Source organism: Pelobates fuscus, chromosome 5 (genome assembly GCF_036172605.1).
Source record: "Pelobates fuscus isolate aPelFus1 chromosome 5, aPelFus1.pri, whole genome shotgun sequence".
Taxonomy (NCBI): domain Eukaryota; kingdom Metazoa; phylum Chordata; class Amphibia; order Anura; family Pelobatidae; genus Pelobates; species Pelobates fuscus.
In genome coordinates this window covers 127406710-127425954 of record NC_086321.1, presented here as the reverse complement: position 1 = coordinate 127425954, position 19245 = coordinate 127406710, and the positions used below count along the sequence as shown (strand labels likewise).

Genomic DNA, 19245 nt, shown 5'->3' with positions numbered 1-19245 from the left:
GGGTGACTAGTGACAGAGGGGGGTGACTAGTGACAGAGGGGGGTGACTAGTGACAGAGGGAGGGTGACTAGTGACAGAAGGAGGGTTACTAGTGACAGAGGGAGGGTTACTAGTGACAGAGTGGGGGTGACTAGTGACAGAGGGAGGGTGACCAGTGACAAAGGGAGGGGGTGACTAGTGACAGAGGGAGGGTTACTAGTGACAGAGTGGGGGTGACTAGTGACAGAGGGAGGGTGACCAGTGACAAAGGGAGGGGGTGACTAGTGACAGGGGGGGGGTGACTAGTGACAGAGGGAGGGTTACTAGTGACAGAGGGGGGTGACTAGTGCCAGAGGGAGGGTGACCAGTGACAGAGGGAGGGGGTGAATAGTGACAGAGGGAGGGTGACCAGTGACATAGGGAGGGAGGGGGGTGAGTAGTTCCTACCTTTCTCTCTGCTCCCTCTTCTCACCCAGGCTGCTGCTCCTTGTCCTGCTGATCGCTCTGTGTGAGAGGAGAGTACAGGAAGTGATGTCACTTCCTGGTCCCGCCTCTCCCATCACACAGAGCCGCGTGGGACAGTGAGAAGGAGACCTGGCAGAGAGCTGGTGAAGCTGCCAGGTCTCGGGTGAGGGTGAGAGGGGGGTGACTTACAAAGCGGTAGGTTGCTGGGGCCCTGCACTCCATCAGGGGCCCCAGCAACCTAATAAAGGAAAATATATTTTTTTCGTTCCAGTTGGAGAGATCTCTGATCTCTCCAGCTGGAGCATGGCTGTGCTGCCGGGCCCCTGGCTGTCTCGGGCCCTCGGTCCATGACCGATATGCCCGAGTGGTCAGTCCGCCCCTGCCAATATGTATAATAAAACCATTATAATTTGTCCCAACTTATTAAAATAAATATAAAGAAGACCTGAGCTGTGAAAAAAAGATGAAGATAAAAATTACAAAATCTATGTTAGTCCAATCTATGTTAGTTCAAAGCAGGTAAAGCTTTTATAAAGATCTTCCCTGCCTTAAATTCTCAGTAAGAGCACTGTGATTGTTTGGCTTGGAAGCCAACCAATCACTGACAAGTCTCCTTTCATACAACTAATGTGTAAAGATATACAGACATTTTAGCCATATTATGGGCACAGGAGCCCAGGCATCTCCTGGGCCTCAATAGTGGGGCCGAATAACAGGCCAAGACAACTCAGCATCTTGTAAGCCTCAGTATACTGGGCTGAACTTGTAAGGTGTGTTAAATATATGAGCCCGGGAGTATGGGCATGACTGGGTTCAACTGTAACTAGCCTTCACCTTCGGATAAGGTAGGGGTAACTTGTTGAGCCCCAACATGATAATAATGGGGAACCAATCTTTTTTATTACATTATTGATTTTTTTGTCTAAGTATCTTGATGTGCCTCACTGTGTTGTGCTGCTCTCTGCTTCATTACGGATAGGGTTATTTAGAATTATGTCCTCCTGTAGTGTATATGGAAATATATTGTTACATGCACTTTTATCAATTTTCAAAAATATATTTATATGACCTTTTTTTGGTGTCTTTGGACTGGAATGTCGTTGTTAAATATTTTATTTGTTAATTCTCTCTTTGATGGGTGGTTAGGAATGCATTATTATGTTTGTGTATTGTTTATCTATACCTGAGGTGCTTGAAAAAAATAAGCTAGATTTTTTTGTCTAAAAAGTAAAAACATGATGATATGTGGCTTCAAGCTCATTGGGTGAGGAAGATGTATAAATATCAAGTTGAAGCTTTGGAAAAACCCTCTTTGAATACTCTTTTAATCTCAGCTATACAACAGCTTGGTATCACGGCAAAGTCCAATACATCCAAGTTTGACCCAAAACGCCACTGGATGTACTGTCTCTTTGCACATTCAGATAGTTCAATATTGCTTAGAGAATTTGGTTTTAACAGAGGATTGTTATATTGGAGTGTGTATAACAGTCTCTTTCTTGACAGAACCAGTTCTATAAACATATCAGATGTGGTTATACAGTCTCCGTTCTTTGATCTACAACAAAGCTGATTTTCAAACTCTTTCCTTTGAGGGCATTTTGAACACTGGCACCACGGTTGTCTTGATGAGAGCTTATCATATTGTACTCCAGCATGTGGCTGCATTTCAAATTCATGGGCAGCTGCGGTGGCATCAGAATAAAGATGCACAATCTCTTTGTAACATGGAAACGTTTCTCTCTGAAAACAGGAACAGAAATTTGGAAAAGAATATGTTAATGAAATAAACATGTTAGTATTTCACTTCGGCTCCAGTATGGGTGAATATAAGGAATCATGCTACGAGGATGTGACGGGCACAAGGACAGATAAAGAAGTTAGACTAAGAGATTTAGGGTGTGCCAACTTTATAAAACCCATGACTTGACATAGTTATGTTGGAAACAAATTCCCCAGACTGTCTTTATTCTAATCCAGAAATGCAAACCGTTTACAGTTAAGAATATATTTAAAATAGCCTGCTAGACATCATACTAGTTCTAGTTACATGTATACAAAAATAGGGGAATCTCTGCTAAACCAACAGAAAGCAAAACAACAAATCGTATAACTGTGTGGATAATGTGCCAAATAGTACAATCAGAAGTGGTCACTCACAATTTCAATGAAGGAAAAATGCCTAGTATTTAATTTCCCACAAAGGGTTTAGTCTTATGGATGCTTTCAGATCATCATGTGTTGGCTGGAGATCATATAATTCAGAGTCACCAATAGGCGACCTATGCGTTTCGTCTGTGCTAGGGACTTCCTCAGGGACTTTACACTGACAGTGTAAAGTCGAAACGCGTAATGGACGAAACGAGTATTTATTACATACGTCATTTTAAATTCTTTATTTTTTGTTGTTGTTGTAATTACAACAAGCTTGCAGCGCCACAACAGCATGAACAAGCTTTCAGTGTCATACAAGCAAACAATGTCATGGCAGATTAAACAGCACTTTTACATTTTTTAGAATATAACAGGTTTGGTACAAATGATAATTAAGTTATGCATGCTTAGTTACGTAGTTATAGAGTATTAAGTTACAGGCTATGTAAGATAACATTGTATAGATTTCGCCAAAACTGCTTAAAGTTTACCACCAGGGGGCAGCAAGTCACTGAGCTTGCCGGGTAGAGCATGTATGTTAGCTTAAACTTTTTAAAATGGTTTCTATGCAGATCTGCAGATATAAAACAACTGTGGTTACATCTAAAATAATATGAAAAGGGAGATGTTAACTAAACAATACGCTGCTAAAACTTTAAATTCTTCACGGTTGGCTGCCGCTTGGTTACTCTTGCAGCTGTGCTGGATCGGCTGGCTTCTAGGTAGTGGTTAAGTCTCTTATGTTTCCTGCTGGATACTTGACTGCTCAGGAACTCGTTGGTCAGAAGTGTGTTCAGTCATATGCTTCTACTTTAAATGCAGAATGAAGCCTGCGTGTTATGGCTGTTGTTCCTCTTTGTGTAAGTGAAGTGAGAGTCCAAATTAAGTCACTGAGGTCTGCCAGAAGCCGTTGGAATCGCTGCCTCCCATAATGCAGGTGGGAGCTTGGTCTCCGGCTCGTAATGGGCGCGGCGGCCATCTTGGATTGTACCAAGCAGTCCCAGCTTAATCATTTCGTCGCTCGGATGATGTAGGTGGTCGTTGCTTCCCCGGTGGGGTCCGGGATAACCCCCCCGGCCCACAGGGGGGGGTGAACGGGGCCCTCAGTAGGTGCGTGGGAGGTCCCGCTGGACTAAGGTTTGTGAATACAAAATATCTTTTTTGGCAATTCCACATTTAGTTCTAGTTACAGTAAGAAGCCTTAGGGTTTGAGGTGATATGACCCACCACCTAAAACATCCGAGTGAGGGTACAGCGCTATAGGATATATGAACACTTACCCCTCAAACAGCGTAAGGGGTTGATATTATATGAAAAGACAAGGGAAACTACACAACAAAAGTGTAATATTGACAAAATATGGCATTTCAATATTATATGTATAATAGCCAAACTCAGGCACTGAGTTTGGCTATTATACATTGAATATTCGGATGCCAACACTGGGTTTGTTTTCTTTAATGTCTTTATATTACCCTGCACTGCAAAAAAAAAAAAAAAAAACAGTTTTTTCTGACTAATTTCTAGCTAAATGCTGATCTCTGCTGCGTGCTTTACTAAATATTAATCATCGTTGTATTCCTAGATTCCGTCCTTATGGTGAAGGTAACATCCTCAAGGGACACTATATTCACTTCAACTTAATGTAGTTCTCCTGGTGTCTATTGCCTGTATCTGCAGTGTTAGCACTGTAAACACTGTCTTTTCATTGGTACCTAGTAACACCTCTAGTGGCAGTCACTCAAACGGCCACTGAAGTTGCTTCCTAGTCCAGTGCTGCACAATGTGCAGCACCTATGTTTAGCGTCTCCAAGCTCTGCATTGAGCTGCTGAATGTTCCCCATAGAGATGCACTGATTAAATGCATCTCCACGAGGAGATGCTGATTGGCACAGTGCATCATTTTGCCCCTCATGTGCAATAGCCTCATAATGCTTTACTATGTAAAAGCATTTGATTGGCTGACAACATCAAGATAAATTGTCTCAGCCAGTTGTGGCAATACTGTTATTGGTTTGGGAGAAAAGGTAAGTAAAATCACCTTTTTACCGCAAAAACCTAAACATATACAGCCACGTCAGGACTATAGTGGGGAGTAGATGTTTGTATTCCTGACACTATAGTGTTTCTTTAATAATAAAGATAAGGATGTAGTTTATACAATCTGTTTTTAATGGATGCTTGGCCCCTCAGCTAAACTTCGCAATAACTTGACAGCCTCAAATTATTTTGTTTTGTTATAAGAATACATAAATTACTGTGTCTAAGACATGAAACAGACATAAAATCACTGACATGTTTAAACAGTATGAGACTTGCCTCTTATGATATTTATTTTGTCAAGAAGATACCTAATAATTTCTGAGAAAGTAGGTAATGAGAATTGCAGAGACGGGGAACAAAATCTCTTTTTTTAAATTAATTAAATCTGTACTCTGTCAAAGATGGGTGGATGTACCAGCGCTAATTTGAAGAACCAAAATATATACCAATTGGTTACAATATAATACAATTGTAGCTGCTAAAACACCAAAATCTTATCTTAAAACAAAGGAATAAAATATGGGGAAATGGTGAAGCGCTATATTTGGATATAATGTAAGAAAAATAGAGAGAATATTGGAAACAAGTGGGTATACCTGAAATATCTTTTTTCTCTCTTTTGAAATCTTAACCTTGATATACGATTCCTTAAAAGTGTAAACACAAAGAATATATCATAGTATAAAACTGTAAAGTATATAATAAAATATGTACATAAGATTATTCCCACTCACACTTTGTAGAGCCAAAAAGTTTTAGCTCAGTTCATGCGCCTGTAGGGTCCGTAAAGGCGACCCTCTCCCTTCTTGGGGAACTTTTGTTCTTCCTTTTGTCAATCTAGGACATAGAACATATATAGTGCAGCACCTTTGGTAAATAACTTATATTAGTAGTTCAGAATGGGGTACTCACAAAACCAGAGCCTTCAAATAGGCTCAATGGCACAGCATATGTGGTTAAGGACCACAATCCTTCTTTCTTGTAGCAGGAACAGATTTGCCAGATAGTGTCTCAGTAAAAGTAGTAATTTTATTAAGCTATCACTTTAAAAATATATAAGTATGAAATACAAATACACACTATATAGGCAAAATCAAAAAAGTCCAATAGTTACAGTCTTTTCATATTCCAGGACGCGTTTCGCCAAATAGGCTTCCTCAGCTGGATCAAAAAAAGTCTTTGTGATGTTCCTTGGACCAGTTCCTGCTTTATATACCTTCTTCTTGTTTGAATAATTGGTGTGTGGGCTTTTTAATTCTCGCGGGCTATCTAGATATTAATTTTATTATTTTACAATAAAGAAAATACTTTGGCATAAAACATTTTATAGCCATTTTGATTTCTTTTTCACCAGACTATACATATACTATCTACCTGACGAGAAGCCTAAAGAATCCTTAGGTGGGGATGATACCACCCAAGCGCCTACATTGAGCAGTACAAGCCTGCTCTATATACTGTGAGTAGTATATTTATTCTCTTTTTATACCTTTTAATTACTATACAGAGAGCACTATATACTTTATTTTATCTCCCTGGGTCGAACAATACCAACTTGGACGTTGAATCTGAGCCAGATACTCGCCAATCAATATTACTCCGCATATCCTTGAGTGGGGATTATTCCACTTCACGTGCGTTATATCAGAGCTAGGTTCTAGCTCTGAAAAGTGTGAGTAAGACTACTTTTATTTTATTTACCATTTTATTCATCTATATACTGTGCCATTGGAGTTCCTCTTGCTTTTTTCTTCACATATTACTTCACTGGATTTCAAGGACACCTTTGTGAAGACACACCCCATTTTACGCCTCAGGATCCCTGTTCTTATACACGGCATCTACCATTATGGACTTATGATAAGTGCTTTGGACTATTGCCAATTATACATTTATATTTCATTTAATATTTAATATTAAATTGTATTATTTTATATTATTTATTATACACTCTTATATGTTTTACTGTATATTTTAGGCGCAACCTTTTTTTGTTCTATTTTGCATCATTTCTAAATAGACACTACATATTTATTTATTTTTATAATTTTTTAAGTTATTTTATTCTTTTAAATAAATTCCTAGAATGCATTTATTAGACACATTACGATATATGAGATACTAAGAGAAAGATAGAAACGATTCAGGTACTTTTACTTAAGTATTCAATATCTTATAAAATTCTACTGTGTGTTATTTTAACATCAATTTAATCTGCTCCATATCAAGTATGATATCATATTTATATGTTTTGCATGCTCTATTTTATATACCGGTATATATATTTCTTTTAACCTATGTACTTCTATTTTATTAAATCAAATATCTTCCCCACCTCCTTTTATGAGGTTTATCTTCCCTTTTTAACATATTGTTCCCCCTTTTTTGTTTTTTTTTCCTCTTTGTATATACTGCCGAGCATCTTTATGGACCATTTAACCCCTTAAGGACACATGACATGTCTGACATGTCATGATTCCCTTTTATTCCAGAAGTTTGGTCCTTAAGGGGTTAAGGACATAGAATCACAAATAGAGTGGTGGAACGCATCCATGCATTCCAAATAGAAGGAAACGCCCATACAAAGTTCAAGAAGAGGAAGTAATCACAGTAGAGCGAAGGGTTGCGTTCCAACACTAACAAAAGAAACCGGAAGTACGTCAGACGCGAATAGACGCCGCATTTCAATAATGGAACGCAAAACCGGAGCAGGAAGTAAATCAACTAAAACGCAAGACACCTGAAAACGACAAACATAACCATTTAAAAGAAGAACAGACTACAGACCACATCATAGCAACTGAGGAAACGCGGTTTGCACACCATAAGGACTACTACCCATATGTAAGAACTTTTTATTCTATTTTTATTAGTATTTATGTTTGGTGCACTTTATGGATAATAAAGCACTTTAATCAACACCTTGTGTATATTTTGATTTTGTATATGAATTTTAAACAAATATTTATATATTATGGAAATCAGTCTTACTATTTTGACTTTGCTCGATCAAAAGATTTCTCTACTACGAGCAATACAAAATGAAACTTGAAATGTTATTACATATTGCTGCACAGTAAGGAGGTACAGGGACAGTGTGTTAGAGGGAGGCGCGGTTTTGGATTTTAGTTTCACAATATGTTCTATAAATGAGACTTTGACAGTCTAATTTATGCTTCCAACATATCTGTCTGTATACATTGTAGTTAAAGATACAAAAATACAATAATTGGATAGCTCCCCTTTAGAAAAGGGGTGGGGGCTCCCAATAAATCTGGTAATAATAGTAGAAAAAACGCCAACTGATATAACAGTAATATGTCAAAAGACTGTCAAAAGTTGAAAAAAGGTCATTCCTGCAGGGAAGGCATATAGTGATATTGTAGGCACTGACTAACCATGTATCCAAACATGAACAGTGATACACTGCAACTTTATTAACTGTACTGTAGAGAGGATACAATGTTTCAGTGTCTCTAAAATGCTTATAACCCTGAAATCCTATGTGGATCTGTCTTGGTGTCCAGATCTCTATTGAGGTATACTGGAGGCTACGACAGTGAGGTATATCACATAAAGATGATCCACAGAGGAGACAAGAGAGAATATAGTACCTTAGTATCTTATTATGGATAGATAGGTAGGGCAATAGAGGAGACAGTATAGCATAGTCGTGAAAGCGAAATAGCTGTTATTAAATAGGTTGTAGATAGCTTGCTAATATATTCAGAGCAATAGGTGTAATAGAATATAAACGGTGGTTAGAGTAATACATTGGGGAAAAAAAACTGAAAATCACCACTATTCTAATCTCCTATGATCTCCTCTTAACACCTTCGTGGGTGTTCTATAGTAGATAAGCTAGCTAGCCACTGTCCCCTTAAGATATTGACCACTACCCTAGTAATGCTCCATAGAAGATAAACATTTAAGTTAACGAAAAAAGCAAAAGTGAAGGTGTCAGAAGGATTCCCTCGTGCATAGTGAAGTGCTCGAGTGAATAGAGGGAATCCCAGAGAAAACCCCTCGAGTGAATAGAGGGAATCCCAGAGAAAACCCCATTGTACATTGTATACTGAAACAAATTGCCTCAATAAAAATGGTTGTATTTAAAAAAAAAAGAGGCATGTGTAACATTTTCAGAAATAATAAGATCATTACTTGGATAAGAAAACCATTTCAAAGAGGAACTGTCACGTCTCAGTATTTGTAATATTAAGTTTACTTGCTCTCATCTTTAACAAATAAGTATTTGTGATGCGTGAAAAATAAAATTAAAAGTAACACATACATATTGCGGCACAGTAAGGAGGTACAGGGACAGTGTGTTAGAGGGAGGCGCGGTTTTGGATTTTAGTTCCACACTATGTTTTATAAATGAGACTATGACAGTCTAATTTATGCTTCCAACATTTCTGTCTGTATACATTGTATACTGAAACAAATTGCCTCAATAAAAACTGTTGTATTTATTTATTTTACACTTTTCAGTGTCAGGGGGACTGCCTGACAGCTCAGACAGTCCCCCTGCTGGCAGCACCATAGACTCCTATTAGACTCCTGTTGCGGCCATGTGATCATGGTGATCACATGGCCCTGGAGTGCTGGAGAGGTCAGAGCTGCTGCACGGGTCACGGGCAGTCCCACCCCCCCTCCCCCAACCGGGATCGCTGGTCCAGCTGAGTACAGGGGTAATTTTTGCCGCGGACATACCGGGTACATCTGCGTTCATTGACAACGTACCCAGTACTTCCGCAATCGGGAAGGGGTTAAGCGCACTAAACTAGCAGTGTTAGGTTTTAGTGTATCCACACACACTGAAGTTAGGGCCCAATGTCATGTATATTTATTTATTTGTGGAAATTGCCAATGGAAACATTAAAGGGGCACTCCATTGTTTATCATTTTACAAAAAGTACAGATGTCAATGAAAATTGCCAGTTTTGTAAATTAATCTTGTTTCTTCCAGGTTTGGTTAGCTCATTAAAGCTAAACTCAAGAGGCAGCTGTAGCGGAGAGCCGATCTTGCACAGCTATTCTCCACTAGAGATTCCAGTGAGGCTCAGGAACAAGGTGATGTTAAGTCCATAGGCAAGGTTTCCAGCAGGTAAAGTAATACAGCAGTATCCCCATCGCAATCCCAATAACTGGACGACACACAGTTTCAGGAGTAGACTGACAAGCTTTATTCCACAGTTCCTTATAAAGCCCTCTCCCATGCAAGGGAGGAGGTTCTAACACTTAAGACATTATCCAATCTCTAAGTAGTAACCTCCCACAGATCTCCTCCCCTCCTCTAGCATCATAATCCCCTTATTGTGTACACAGTTTTCCCCGAGTTTTGGATGTACCCTAAATACTTGGGGTACATCCACAAATCCAACATCCCCAGATAGCTCTATTCTGGGGGACCAACATACTTAAAAATTAGCCCATTCGGATGAATGGTTCGTGAGATATGGGGTTCCAAAGATTTGACCGACCGCATGGGTAAAGTATCCGAAAACAGTTCCATGCATTTTGGCCCTGCGGTCGGTCACAAACAAGGGAATGAAAACAGGCGAATTGCCTGTGTTATAGAGCCTGGAGAGGGTTTGAATGAATTCCCTTGTTTATGGGGCTCTTTCTACCGAACGGCGGGTCATTCGGTAGTTTCCATACGAATTTCTGGAAGTATGGAGGTCTCAGCGGTGTTTGCCTAGTCAAGTGTCCGATTTTAGTTCCAGACACTCGACGGCAAAACACCGCTGTTCGGTAGTTTAAGATGGCCGCCGCCACGTGTTTGTTTCCCGAATGGCGGCCACCCAGAGGACAAAGACCACACTGCACTGATTGCCAATTACCTGTTTGCAACATTGTTGCAAACGGTAATTGGAGGCACACTCATTCCTGGGTGGTCTGGTTGTTCGGTAGTTTCATTCCCTTGTTTTATTTGAATGATTCTACCGAACAACTAGAGGAATACAATTCTTTACATACATTTAACTGTCATTATACCCGGATACCATGCTTTCTATACATGTACATACACATTAAACCAGCCATATGACCAAATACACTTATTCTCATACATGTCATGGGACAGCCCGGTACCAATCCGCTACACTGCTCCCCCTTGCCCACAAGCCGGCATACACAGTCTGATCCAACACGGATCGGCTTGGGGATGTCCGGGGGCTCACGGATCATTTCTCTAAGTCAGTTTGTCTTGACAACCCGTCAGCATTTCCATTCTGCTTACCCGGCCGGTACTGGATATTAAAGTCAAAAGGCTGTAGCGCCAAACTCCATCGCAGCAGCCTGGCGTTGTCTCCAGCCACCCGGTTCAGCCAGACTAACGGGTTGTGATCCGTGAGCAAGGAAAAGGGCTGTCCATATAAATAGGGTTGTAGCTTCTTTAGGGCCCACACCACAGCCAGGCATTCCTTTTCGATGGCGGCGTAGCTTACTTCTCGAGGTAACAGTTTGCGACTGATGTAAGCCACTGGATGTTCCCCGCCATCGGCCCCGACTTGACTCAGTACTGCCCCCAATCCAAACATAGAAGCGTCTGTGTGAACAAGAAAACGTTTAGTTGGATTGGGAGCTGCCAAGACAGGGGCATTTATCAGTGCATTTTTCAATTGTTGGAATGCCTGCTCACACTCCGGGGTCCAGTTTACTTGGCGGGGAAGGTTCTTACGGGTCAGGTCAGTGAGGGGTTTGGCCAGGGCGCTATAATTGGGAACAAACTTCCGGTAATACCCTGCTGTCCCTAGAAACGCTAAAACCTGAGTCTTAGTCCTAGGGGTGGGCCACTGGGCTACAGCCTCTACTTTGGCGGGTTCGGGTTTTTGTTTACCGCACCCTACTCTATGTCCCAGGTATTGTACCTCAGCCATGCCGATACTACACTTGGCCGGCTTCAAGGTCAGACCTGCTTCCCTTATCCTATCTAGTACAGCTCCGATGTGAGCTAAGTGTTCCTGCCACGTATTGCTAAAAATAGCAATATCGTCCAGGTAGGCACATGTATAGTCCTGGAATCCATCTAGGAGTCGATCCACCATCCTTTGGAAGGTGGCTGGGGCGTTTTTCATCCCAAATGGCATGACCTTAAACTGGTACAAGCCAAATGGGGTGACAAAGGCCGACTTCGGGATGGCGTCTGGGGCCAGGGGGATTTGCCAATACCCTTTACACAAGTCAATAGTGGTGAGGTATTGGCCCCTGGCCATTCTGTCCAGTAACTCGTCTATCCGGGGCATCGGATAGGCGTCAGATACAGTCTTCTCGTTCAATCTCCTATAGTCCACGCAGAAGCGGGTCGTACCGTCTCGCTTTGGTACGAGGACTACAGGGGATGCCCAAGGACTGTCTGAGGGTTCAATCACCCCCAGTTGGAGCATTTCGTCGATCTCCTTACGCATGTTTGCCCGTACCGCTTCTGGAATGCGGTATGGCGTCTGGCGCATGGGTAGTTGCCCTGGGGTCTCGACCCGGTGAGTTGCCAGAGGCGTGTATCCAGGTACATTAGAGAATGTGTCGCATTTCTCTTCCAATAGTTGCTGTACCTCGATCCGCTCCTGTGGGCTCAGCCGATCTCCCAGCGTAACCTCCCCTAAATCTCCGGAAAGCTGCCCATCCCCCAGCAAATCGGGGAGGGGTAAGCTGTCAAACTCTTCCGTGTTAGGGGCACAGATGGCGGTTACCTCCTCAGTACGCTCGTGGTAGGGCTTCAGCATGTTCACATGGAGCATGCGTCGCCCCCCAGTCCCTGTGCAGGGGCCGATAATATAGGTGGTATCGCATCTTTGCTCCACCACCTTATATGGGCCCTGCCAGGCGGCCTGTAACTTATCATGTCGGACAGGTTTTAAAATTAGTACCTTCTGCCCGACTTGAAAGCTACGGTCCCTGGCTCCCCGATCATACCATGTACGCTGGCGGGTCTGGGCCTCCTGAAGGTTTTCCCGTACCGTCTTGGTCAACGCTTCTAGGCGGTCCCGAAAGGCCAACACATATGGTAGGATGGGAGTGCCATCTGTGCTCCGGTCTCCCTCCCAATGCTCTCTAATAAGATCCAATGGGCCTCGGACCCTCCTTCCAAACAATAATTCAAACGGGGAGAACCCTGTGGATTCCTGCGGCACCTCCCGGTATGCAAATAGGAGGTGCGGCAGGAATCGTTCCCAGTCCTTGTGGGTCTCTGCGAAGGTTCGGAGCATCTGCTTCAAGGTACCATTGAATCGTTCGCAGAGCCCGTTCGTCTGGGGGTGGTAAGGGGCGCTGATAATAGGCTTAATGCCACAGATCCTCCAGAGGTGTTGGGTGAATTCTGCGGTAAACTGGGTACCCTGATCCGAGATAATCTCCCTGGGTAATCCCATCCGGGAGAATATCCGCATGAGGGCATCCGCGACCGTCTCAGCGTGGATGTTGGTCAGAGCCACTGCTTCTGGATACCTGGTGGCATAATCTACGACCGTTAAAATATACCGTTTTCCTGACGGGCTAACTTTATTGAGGGGGCCTATCAGATCCACCGCTATTCGGCTAAAAGGTTCCTCTATTATGGGTAAGGGGTGAAGTTTAGCCTTCCTGCGATCCCCCCTTTTTCCCACTCTCTGGCAGGTATCGCAAGTCGTGCAATATCTGCGTACTTCCTGGCTAATCCCTGGCCAGAAGAAACTCTGGGTTAGTCTGTACCTGGTGCGACTAACCCCTAGATGTCCGGATAGCGGAATATCATGTGCTATCCGGAGTAATTCAGCCCGGTACCGCTGTGGTACCACTAATTGTCTCCTCGCTATCGGGTCTAACCCCGTAATCTGTTTGGTTGTTTCCCTGTATAAAAGTTGTTTATCCCAGATAAACTTCTCTCCCTCCGCCCCGGGGGAACCCGTGCCAACCTTGTCCCTATACACCTGAAGCGTGGGGTCTGTTGCGACTTCAGCTACAAATTCATTAGGTGGAGCCCAGGGGACACATTCTAGAGGGGGGGGTAGGGTTGCTTACCTGGACCTCCGGCAGTGTGTTGTGGTCCTGGGTGCGGGCCTGTTGTCGGGTGACTACAGGGTTGACCTCTCCTGTGGTGGGTGACTGGGGCTCAAAAGCAGAAGTGAGCCTCCCCAGATCGTTCCCCAATAAAACCTCCGCCGGTAAATGTGGCATCAACCCCACCTCCACTTCCCCTGCCCCCGCTCCCCAATGTAAATGTACCCTTGCTGTAGGTAGCCGGTACACTGCTCCCCCAGCTACCCGGACGGCAACAGTTTTGTTCAGTTTTGCCTGATCTGAAATCAGGTGGCTCTGTACCAAAGTGATGGTGGCTCCCGAATCTCGTAATCCCCGGACTGCTGTACCATTCAGATATACCGTCTGTCGATGGTGCTGTAGATTATCCACATTGGCCTGGACCGGATCTGCCTCGTGCAGTACCTCCCATTGTTCCACAGTAGTAATGGGGACTGCGGAACCATATGGGGTGGTGACTAGGTCCTGGTAGTGGTGGGCTGCGGCCGCCCTGGGTGGAGGTGGGCCTGGACGAATCCAGGTGGAACGGTCCCGTAGCTGTGGGCATTCCCTTTTATAATGTCCCCACTTCTGGCAGTGATGACAGGGGCCAGCGGTGGGTTGTCGGAACCGGGGCTGTGCAGCGGGTGGTGGAGGTGGTGGTAGCGGTCTCGGTGGAGCTGGGGTGTAGTTGTTTCCCCCGAATGTTTTAAAGGTTGCTTTTGGAGCTGCAGGTTTTTGTGACCTGCGTGCATCCAGGTAGTCATCCGCTTTCCTAGCCGCCTCGGTAAGGGAAGTAGGGTTTCTGTCCCTTACCCATTCCTGGACCTCATTGGTTACTCCCTCATAGAACTGCTCCATCAGCAACATTTGTATTACATCCTCCATAGAACGTGCCTTGCTAGCTTGCACCCACCCGAGCGCTGCCCCCTGTAATCGGCATGCCCACTCTGCGTGCGAGTCCTTCTCTGTTTTCTTTAGATCCCGGAACCTCCGCCGGTATGCCTCGGGTGTTATAGCATACCTGGCGAGTATAATTTCTTTCACTTTACTGTAATTCCTTATTTCGTCATTAGGTACAGTCCGATATGCCTCTGCTGCCCTCCCGGTTAACCTTCCGGCCAAAATAGGTACCCAGTCCTCTGCGTTAATTTTATGCAGTGCACACAGTCTTTCAAAGTCTTGCAGGAAAGCGTCTATATCTTCCTCTGCCTCCACATATGTTTTAAAAGCCTGGTATGGTATTTTAGGCTTACCTTCCTGTGGCACATTAATTGCAGAGCTTTGTTCTGGTGCCTGTGTCCTTAGGATGAATTCTTGTACCTCGGCCATTGTCCTGGTAACAATTTCTGTTGGGGGGTTTTCCCCATAAAAGGATAGCCTGAACTGAACCTGCCTCTGGAATTCCGATCCTTGTGGTGTTCCTCCCGGCTCCCTCTGTGCCAGAACTGAATCGCCCTCCATTCTGTACTCTGCCATGAGTTCTGTAACAAGTACTGCTTTCTTCTTATTGCTGGCTTGTATACCCCTTGCCTCTAGGAGGTCCTTTAGCGTGGAGCGTTTTAGCGCAGAAAAATCAATCTCCATCCGTACTCCATTTACGCTTGTTCCTCTGTGAGTTTGGATCCCAGCGCTGCCAACCAATGTAGCGGAGAGCCGATCTTGCACAGCTATTCTCCACTAGAGATTCCAGTGAGGCTCAGGAACAAGGTGATGTTAAGTCCATAGGCAAGGTTTCCAGCAGGTAAAGTAATACAGCAGTATCCCCATCGCAATCCCAATAACTGGACGACACACAGTTTCAGGAGTAGACTGACAAGCTTTATTCCACAGTTCCTTATAAAGCCCTCTCCCATGCAAGGGAGGAGGTTCTAACACTTAAGACATTATCCAATCTCTAAGTAGTAACCTCCCACAGATCTCCTCCCCTCCTCTAGCATCATAATCCCCTTATTGTGTACACAGTTTTCCCCGAGTTTTGGATGTACCCTAAATACTTGGGGTACATCCACAAATCCAACATCCCCAGATAGCTCTATTCTGGGGGACCAACATACTTAAAAATTAGCCCATTCGGATGAATGGTTCGTGAGATATGGGGTTCCAAAGATTTGACCGACCGCATGGGTAAAGTATCCGAAAACAGTTCCATGCATTTTGGCCCTGCGGTCGGTCACAAACAAGGGAATGAAAACAGGCGAATTGCCTGTGTTATAGAGCCTGGAGAGGGTTTGAATGAATTCCCTTGTTTATGGGGCTCTTTCTACCGAACGGCGGGTCATTCGGTAGTTTCCATACGAATTTCTGGAAGTATGGAGGTCTCAGCGGTGTTTGCCTAGTCAAGTGTCCGATTTTAGTTCCAGACACTCGACGGCAAAACACCGCTGTTCGGTAGTTTAAGATGGCCGCCGCCACGTGTTTGTTTCCCGAATGGCGGCCACCCAGAGGACAAAGACCACACTGCACTGATTGCCAATTACCTGTTTGCAACATTGTTGCAAACGGTAATTGGAGGCACACTCATTCCTGGGTGGTCTGGTTGTTCGGTAGTTTCATTCCCTTGTTTTATTTGAATGATTCTACCGAACAACTAGAGGAATACAATTCTTTACATACATTTAACTGTCATTATACCCGGATACCATGCTTTCTATACATGTACATACACATTAAACCAGCCATATGACCAAATACACTTATTCTCATACATGTCGTGGGACAGCCCGGTACCAATCCGCTACAGCAGCAATTGCTCAAAGCACCTGCCTTGTATAGACATCTCATTGGGAAGTCGGTGATTGGACAGCCACGGAAGATTTGAAGAAGGGGGTTGGTAGAGGAATTTGCAAAGACTGCAGACAAGAAATCTGCAGCTTTTGCAATCTGTTTTTAGCTATAACCAGAATTTAAAAAAACGTCATAATTCAATGCCTGCAGTTTTCATTAGGGTATATGTACTAAACAGTGACTTGTTTTTCTTTTATAGCAGTATAGTGTCTTTTTTAAAGATGAGAGGCTACATTTGGCATCAACTGCTTCTGAATATGGATTCACTCACATTGCAGATCAGCAAGGATACAAACATCAGCGGTCTAGTTATATATACATTTCAGTACTTAGAACGGATTGAGAAGCAGAGTTGTGAGACAGCTCAGTGTGATATAAATCTATAAGCTTTATCTTTATATAATCAATATTTTATTGGCATTTTCAAAATGATTACACTTACCTTGATATGTTTGCCTTTGGTCTTTTGTAAACTTTTATGTAATGGTTTATCCACCATGATAATATCATCTTGGTCCACAAATGATACAAATCTGAGCATTTTACAAGACTTTGAAAGACAGAAATAACAGATACTATCAATGAATATGTGAATGTGTTTACTATAGATATAAAAAAAAAACAAAAAAAAAAAACATATATATTGTTTATGTGGATTAGTAGAACATTTTGTGACTTTAGCAGTCTTATTCACTAAAACGAGAATTCAAATGAATTCAGATTAAAGGAACCCTATAGTGTAAGGAACACAGACATGCAGGGCCGGTGCGTCCATAAGGCGGAACAAGCGGCCGCCTTAGGACGCACCGGCCTGGGGGGGCGATAGGATGGAGCACCACTATAGGCACCCAGACCACTTCAGCTCATTGAAGTGGTCTGGGTACCAGGTCCATCTAGTGTTAACCCTGCAGCTGTAAACATAGCAGTTTCCGCTTAAACCCACCAATCAGAGTGCTCTGAGCCTAATTGCAGGGCGGGGCAAAACTTTATAAGCCTTCCCCCGCCCTGCAGAGCTCAGCCTGCGCGGACCCCTCGCCGGGTGAAGATGGATTTTTTTGTTTGCTCTCGTTTTTTTTTTTTTTTTTTTTTAAGTGCGGCGGTTATTATGGCTTTTTATTTGTCCTTTTTTGGGGCTGAAAAAGGAAGATATTAGAAGAAAGAAAACATCAAATGGTAAGTTTTATTTTATTTTTTTTCAGGTACTTAGTTAAATTGTCCCCCCTCATTATTTTTAGGGTGAAGGTAGGGGTAGGTAGGGGTTCATTTTTTTGGAGAGGGGGGTGACTAGGGGTTTGGGGACCCCTAGTCACCCGGGGAGGGGGGGTTAATTTTTTTTATTTAGGGCCCCCATCCGCCGCTCAGGGGTGGGGGCCAGAGGGGAGGAAATTAGGTCCCCCCCCAATTAGTATTTTAGGGCCCCCACCCACTGCTCAGGGCGGAGGACATTAGGTCCCCCCTAATTAGTATTTTAGGGCCCCCCCCCACCGCTCAGGGGTGGGGGCCAGGGGGGGACATTAGGTCATCCCCCCCTAATTCTAATTTAGGGCCCCCACCCACCGCTCAGGGGTGGGGGCCAGGGGGAGGACATTAGGTCCCCCCCCTAATTGGTATTTAGGGCCCCCACCCACCGCTCAGGGATGGTGGCAAGGGGGAGGACATTAGGTCCCCCCTATCTAGTATTTAGGGCCCCCACCCACCGCTCAGGGGTGGGGGCCAGGGGGGAGGACATTAGGTCCTCCCCCCTCATTCTAATTTAGGGCCCCCACCAACCGCTCAGGGGTGGGGGCCAGGAGGGAGGACATTAGGTCCCCCCCCCCAATTAGTATTTTTGGACCCCCACCCACCGCTCAGGGGTGGGGGCCGGGTGGGAGGACATTAGGTCCTCCCCCTCATTCTAATTTAGGGCCCACACCCACCGCTCAGGGGTGGGGCCAGGGGGGAGGACATTAGGTCCCCCCCAATTAGAATTTAGGGCCCCCACCCACTGCTCAGGGGTGGGGGCCAGGGGGGAGGACATTAGGCCCCCCCTAATTAGCATTTAGGGCCCCCACAAACCGCTCAGGTGTGGGGGCCAGGGGGGAGGACATTAGGTCCCCCCGCTATTATTATTTAGGGCCCCCACCCACCGCTCAGGAGTGGGGGCCAGGGGGGAGGACATTAGGTTCCCTCCCAATTAGTATTTAGGGCCCCCACCCACCACTCAGGGGTGGAGGCCAGGGGGGAGGACATTAGGTCCTCCCCCTCATTCTAATTTAGGGCCCCCACTCACCGCTCAGGGGTGGGGGCCAGGAGGGAGGACATTAGGTCCTCCCCCTTCATTCTAATTTAGGGCCCCCACCCACCGCTCAGGGGTGGGGGCCAGGGGGGAGGACATTAGGTCCCCCCCCTAATTAGTATTTGGAGCCCCGACCCACCGCTCAGGGGTGGGGGCCAGGGGGGAGGACATTAGGTCCCCCCCCATTATTATTTAGGGCCCCCACCCACCGCTCAGGGGGGAGGACATTAGGTCCCCCCAATTAGTATTTAGGGCCCCCACCCACCGCTCAGGGGTGGGGGCCAGGGGGGAGGACATTAGGTCCCCCCTCATTCTAATTTAGGGCCCCCACCCACCGCTCAGGGGTGGGGGCCAGGGGGGAGGACATTAGGTCCCCCCTCATTCTAATTTAGGGCCCCCACCCACCGCTCCGGGGTGAGGGCCGGGGGGAGGACAATAGTTTCCCCCCCTCCATTACTTTACTTTAGGGGCCCCACCCACCGCTCATGGGTGGGGGCCGGGGGGAGGACAATAGATCCCCCCCCCTCTTATTTTACTTTAGGGCCCCC

The 19245-nt window shown here is 44.9% G+C and overlaps 1 protein-coding gene across 1 annotated transcript in view; it reads right to left on the bottom strand.

Annotated features, from left to right (window-relative positions):
- Positions 1-1509: 1509 nt before the first annotated feature.
- P2RX7 (purinergic receptor P2X 7) overlaps positions 1510-19245 on the bottom strand; it is a 57037-nt gene continuing 39301 nt past the window's right edge. The window contains exons 12-13 of the mRNA XM_063456983.1: positions 16865-16972; positions 1510-2187 (exon numbers count right to left, since the gene is read on the bottom strand). Coding sequence (XP_063313053.1) covers positions 1729-2187; positions 16865-16972 — 567 coding nt within the window. The 3' untranslated portion in view covers positions 1510-1728. The remainder of the gene's footprint in view (positions 2188-16864; positions 16973-19245) is intronic.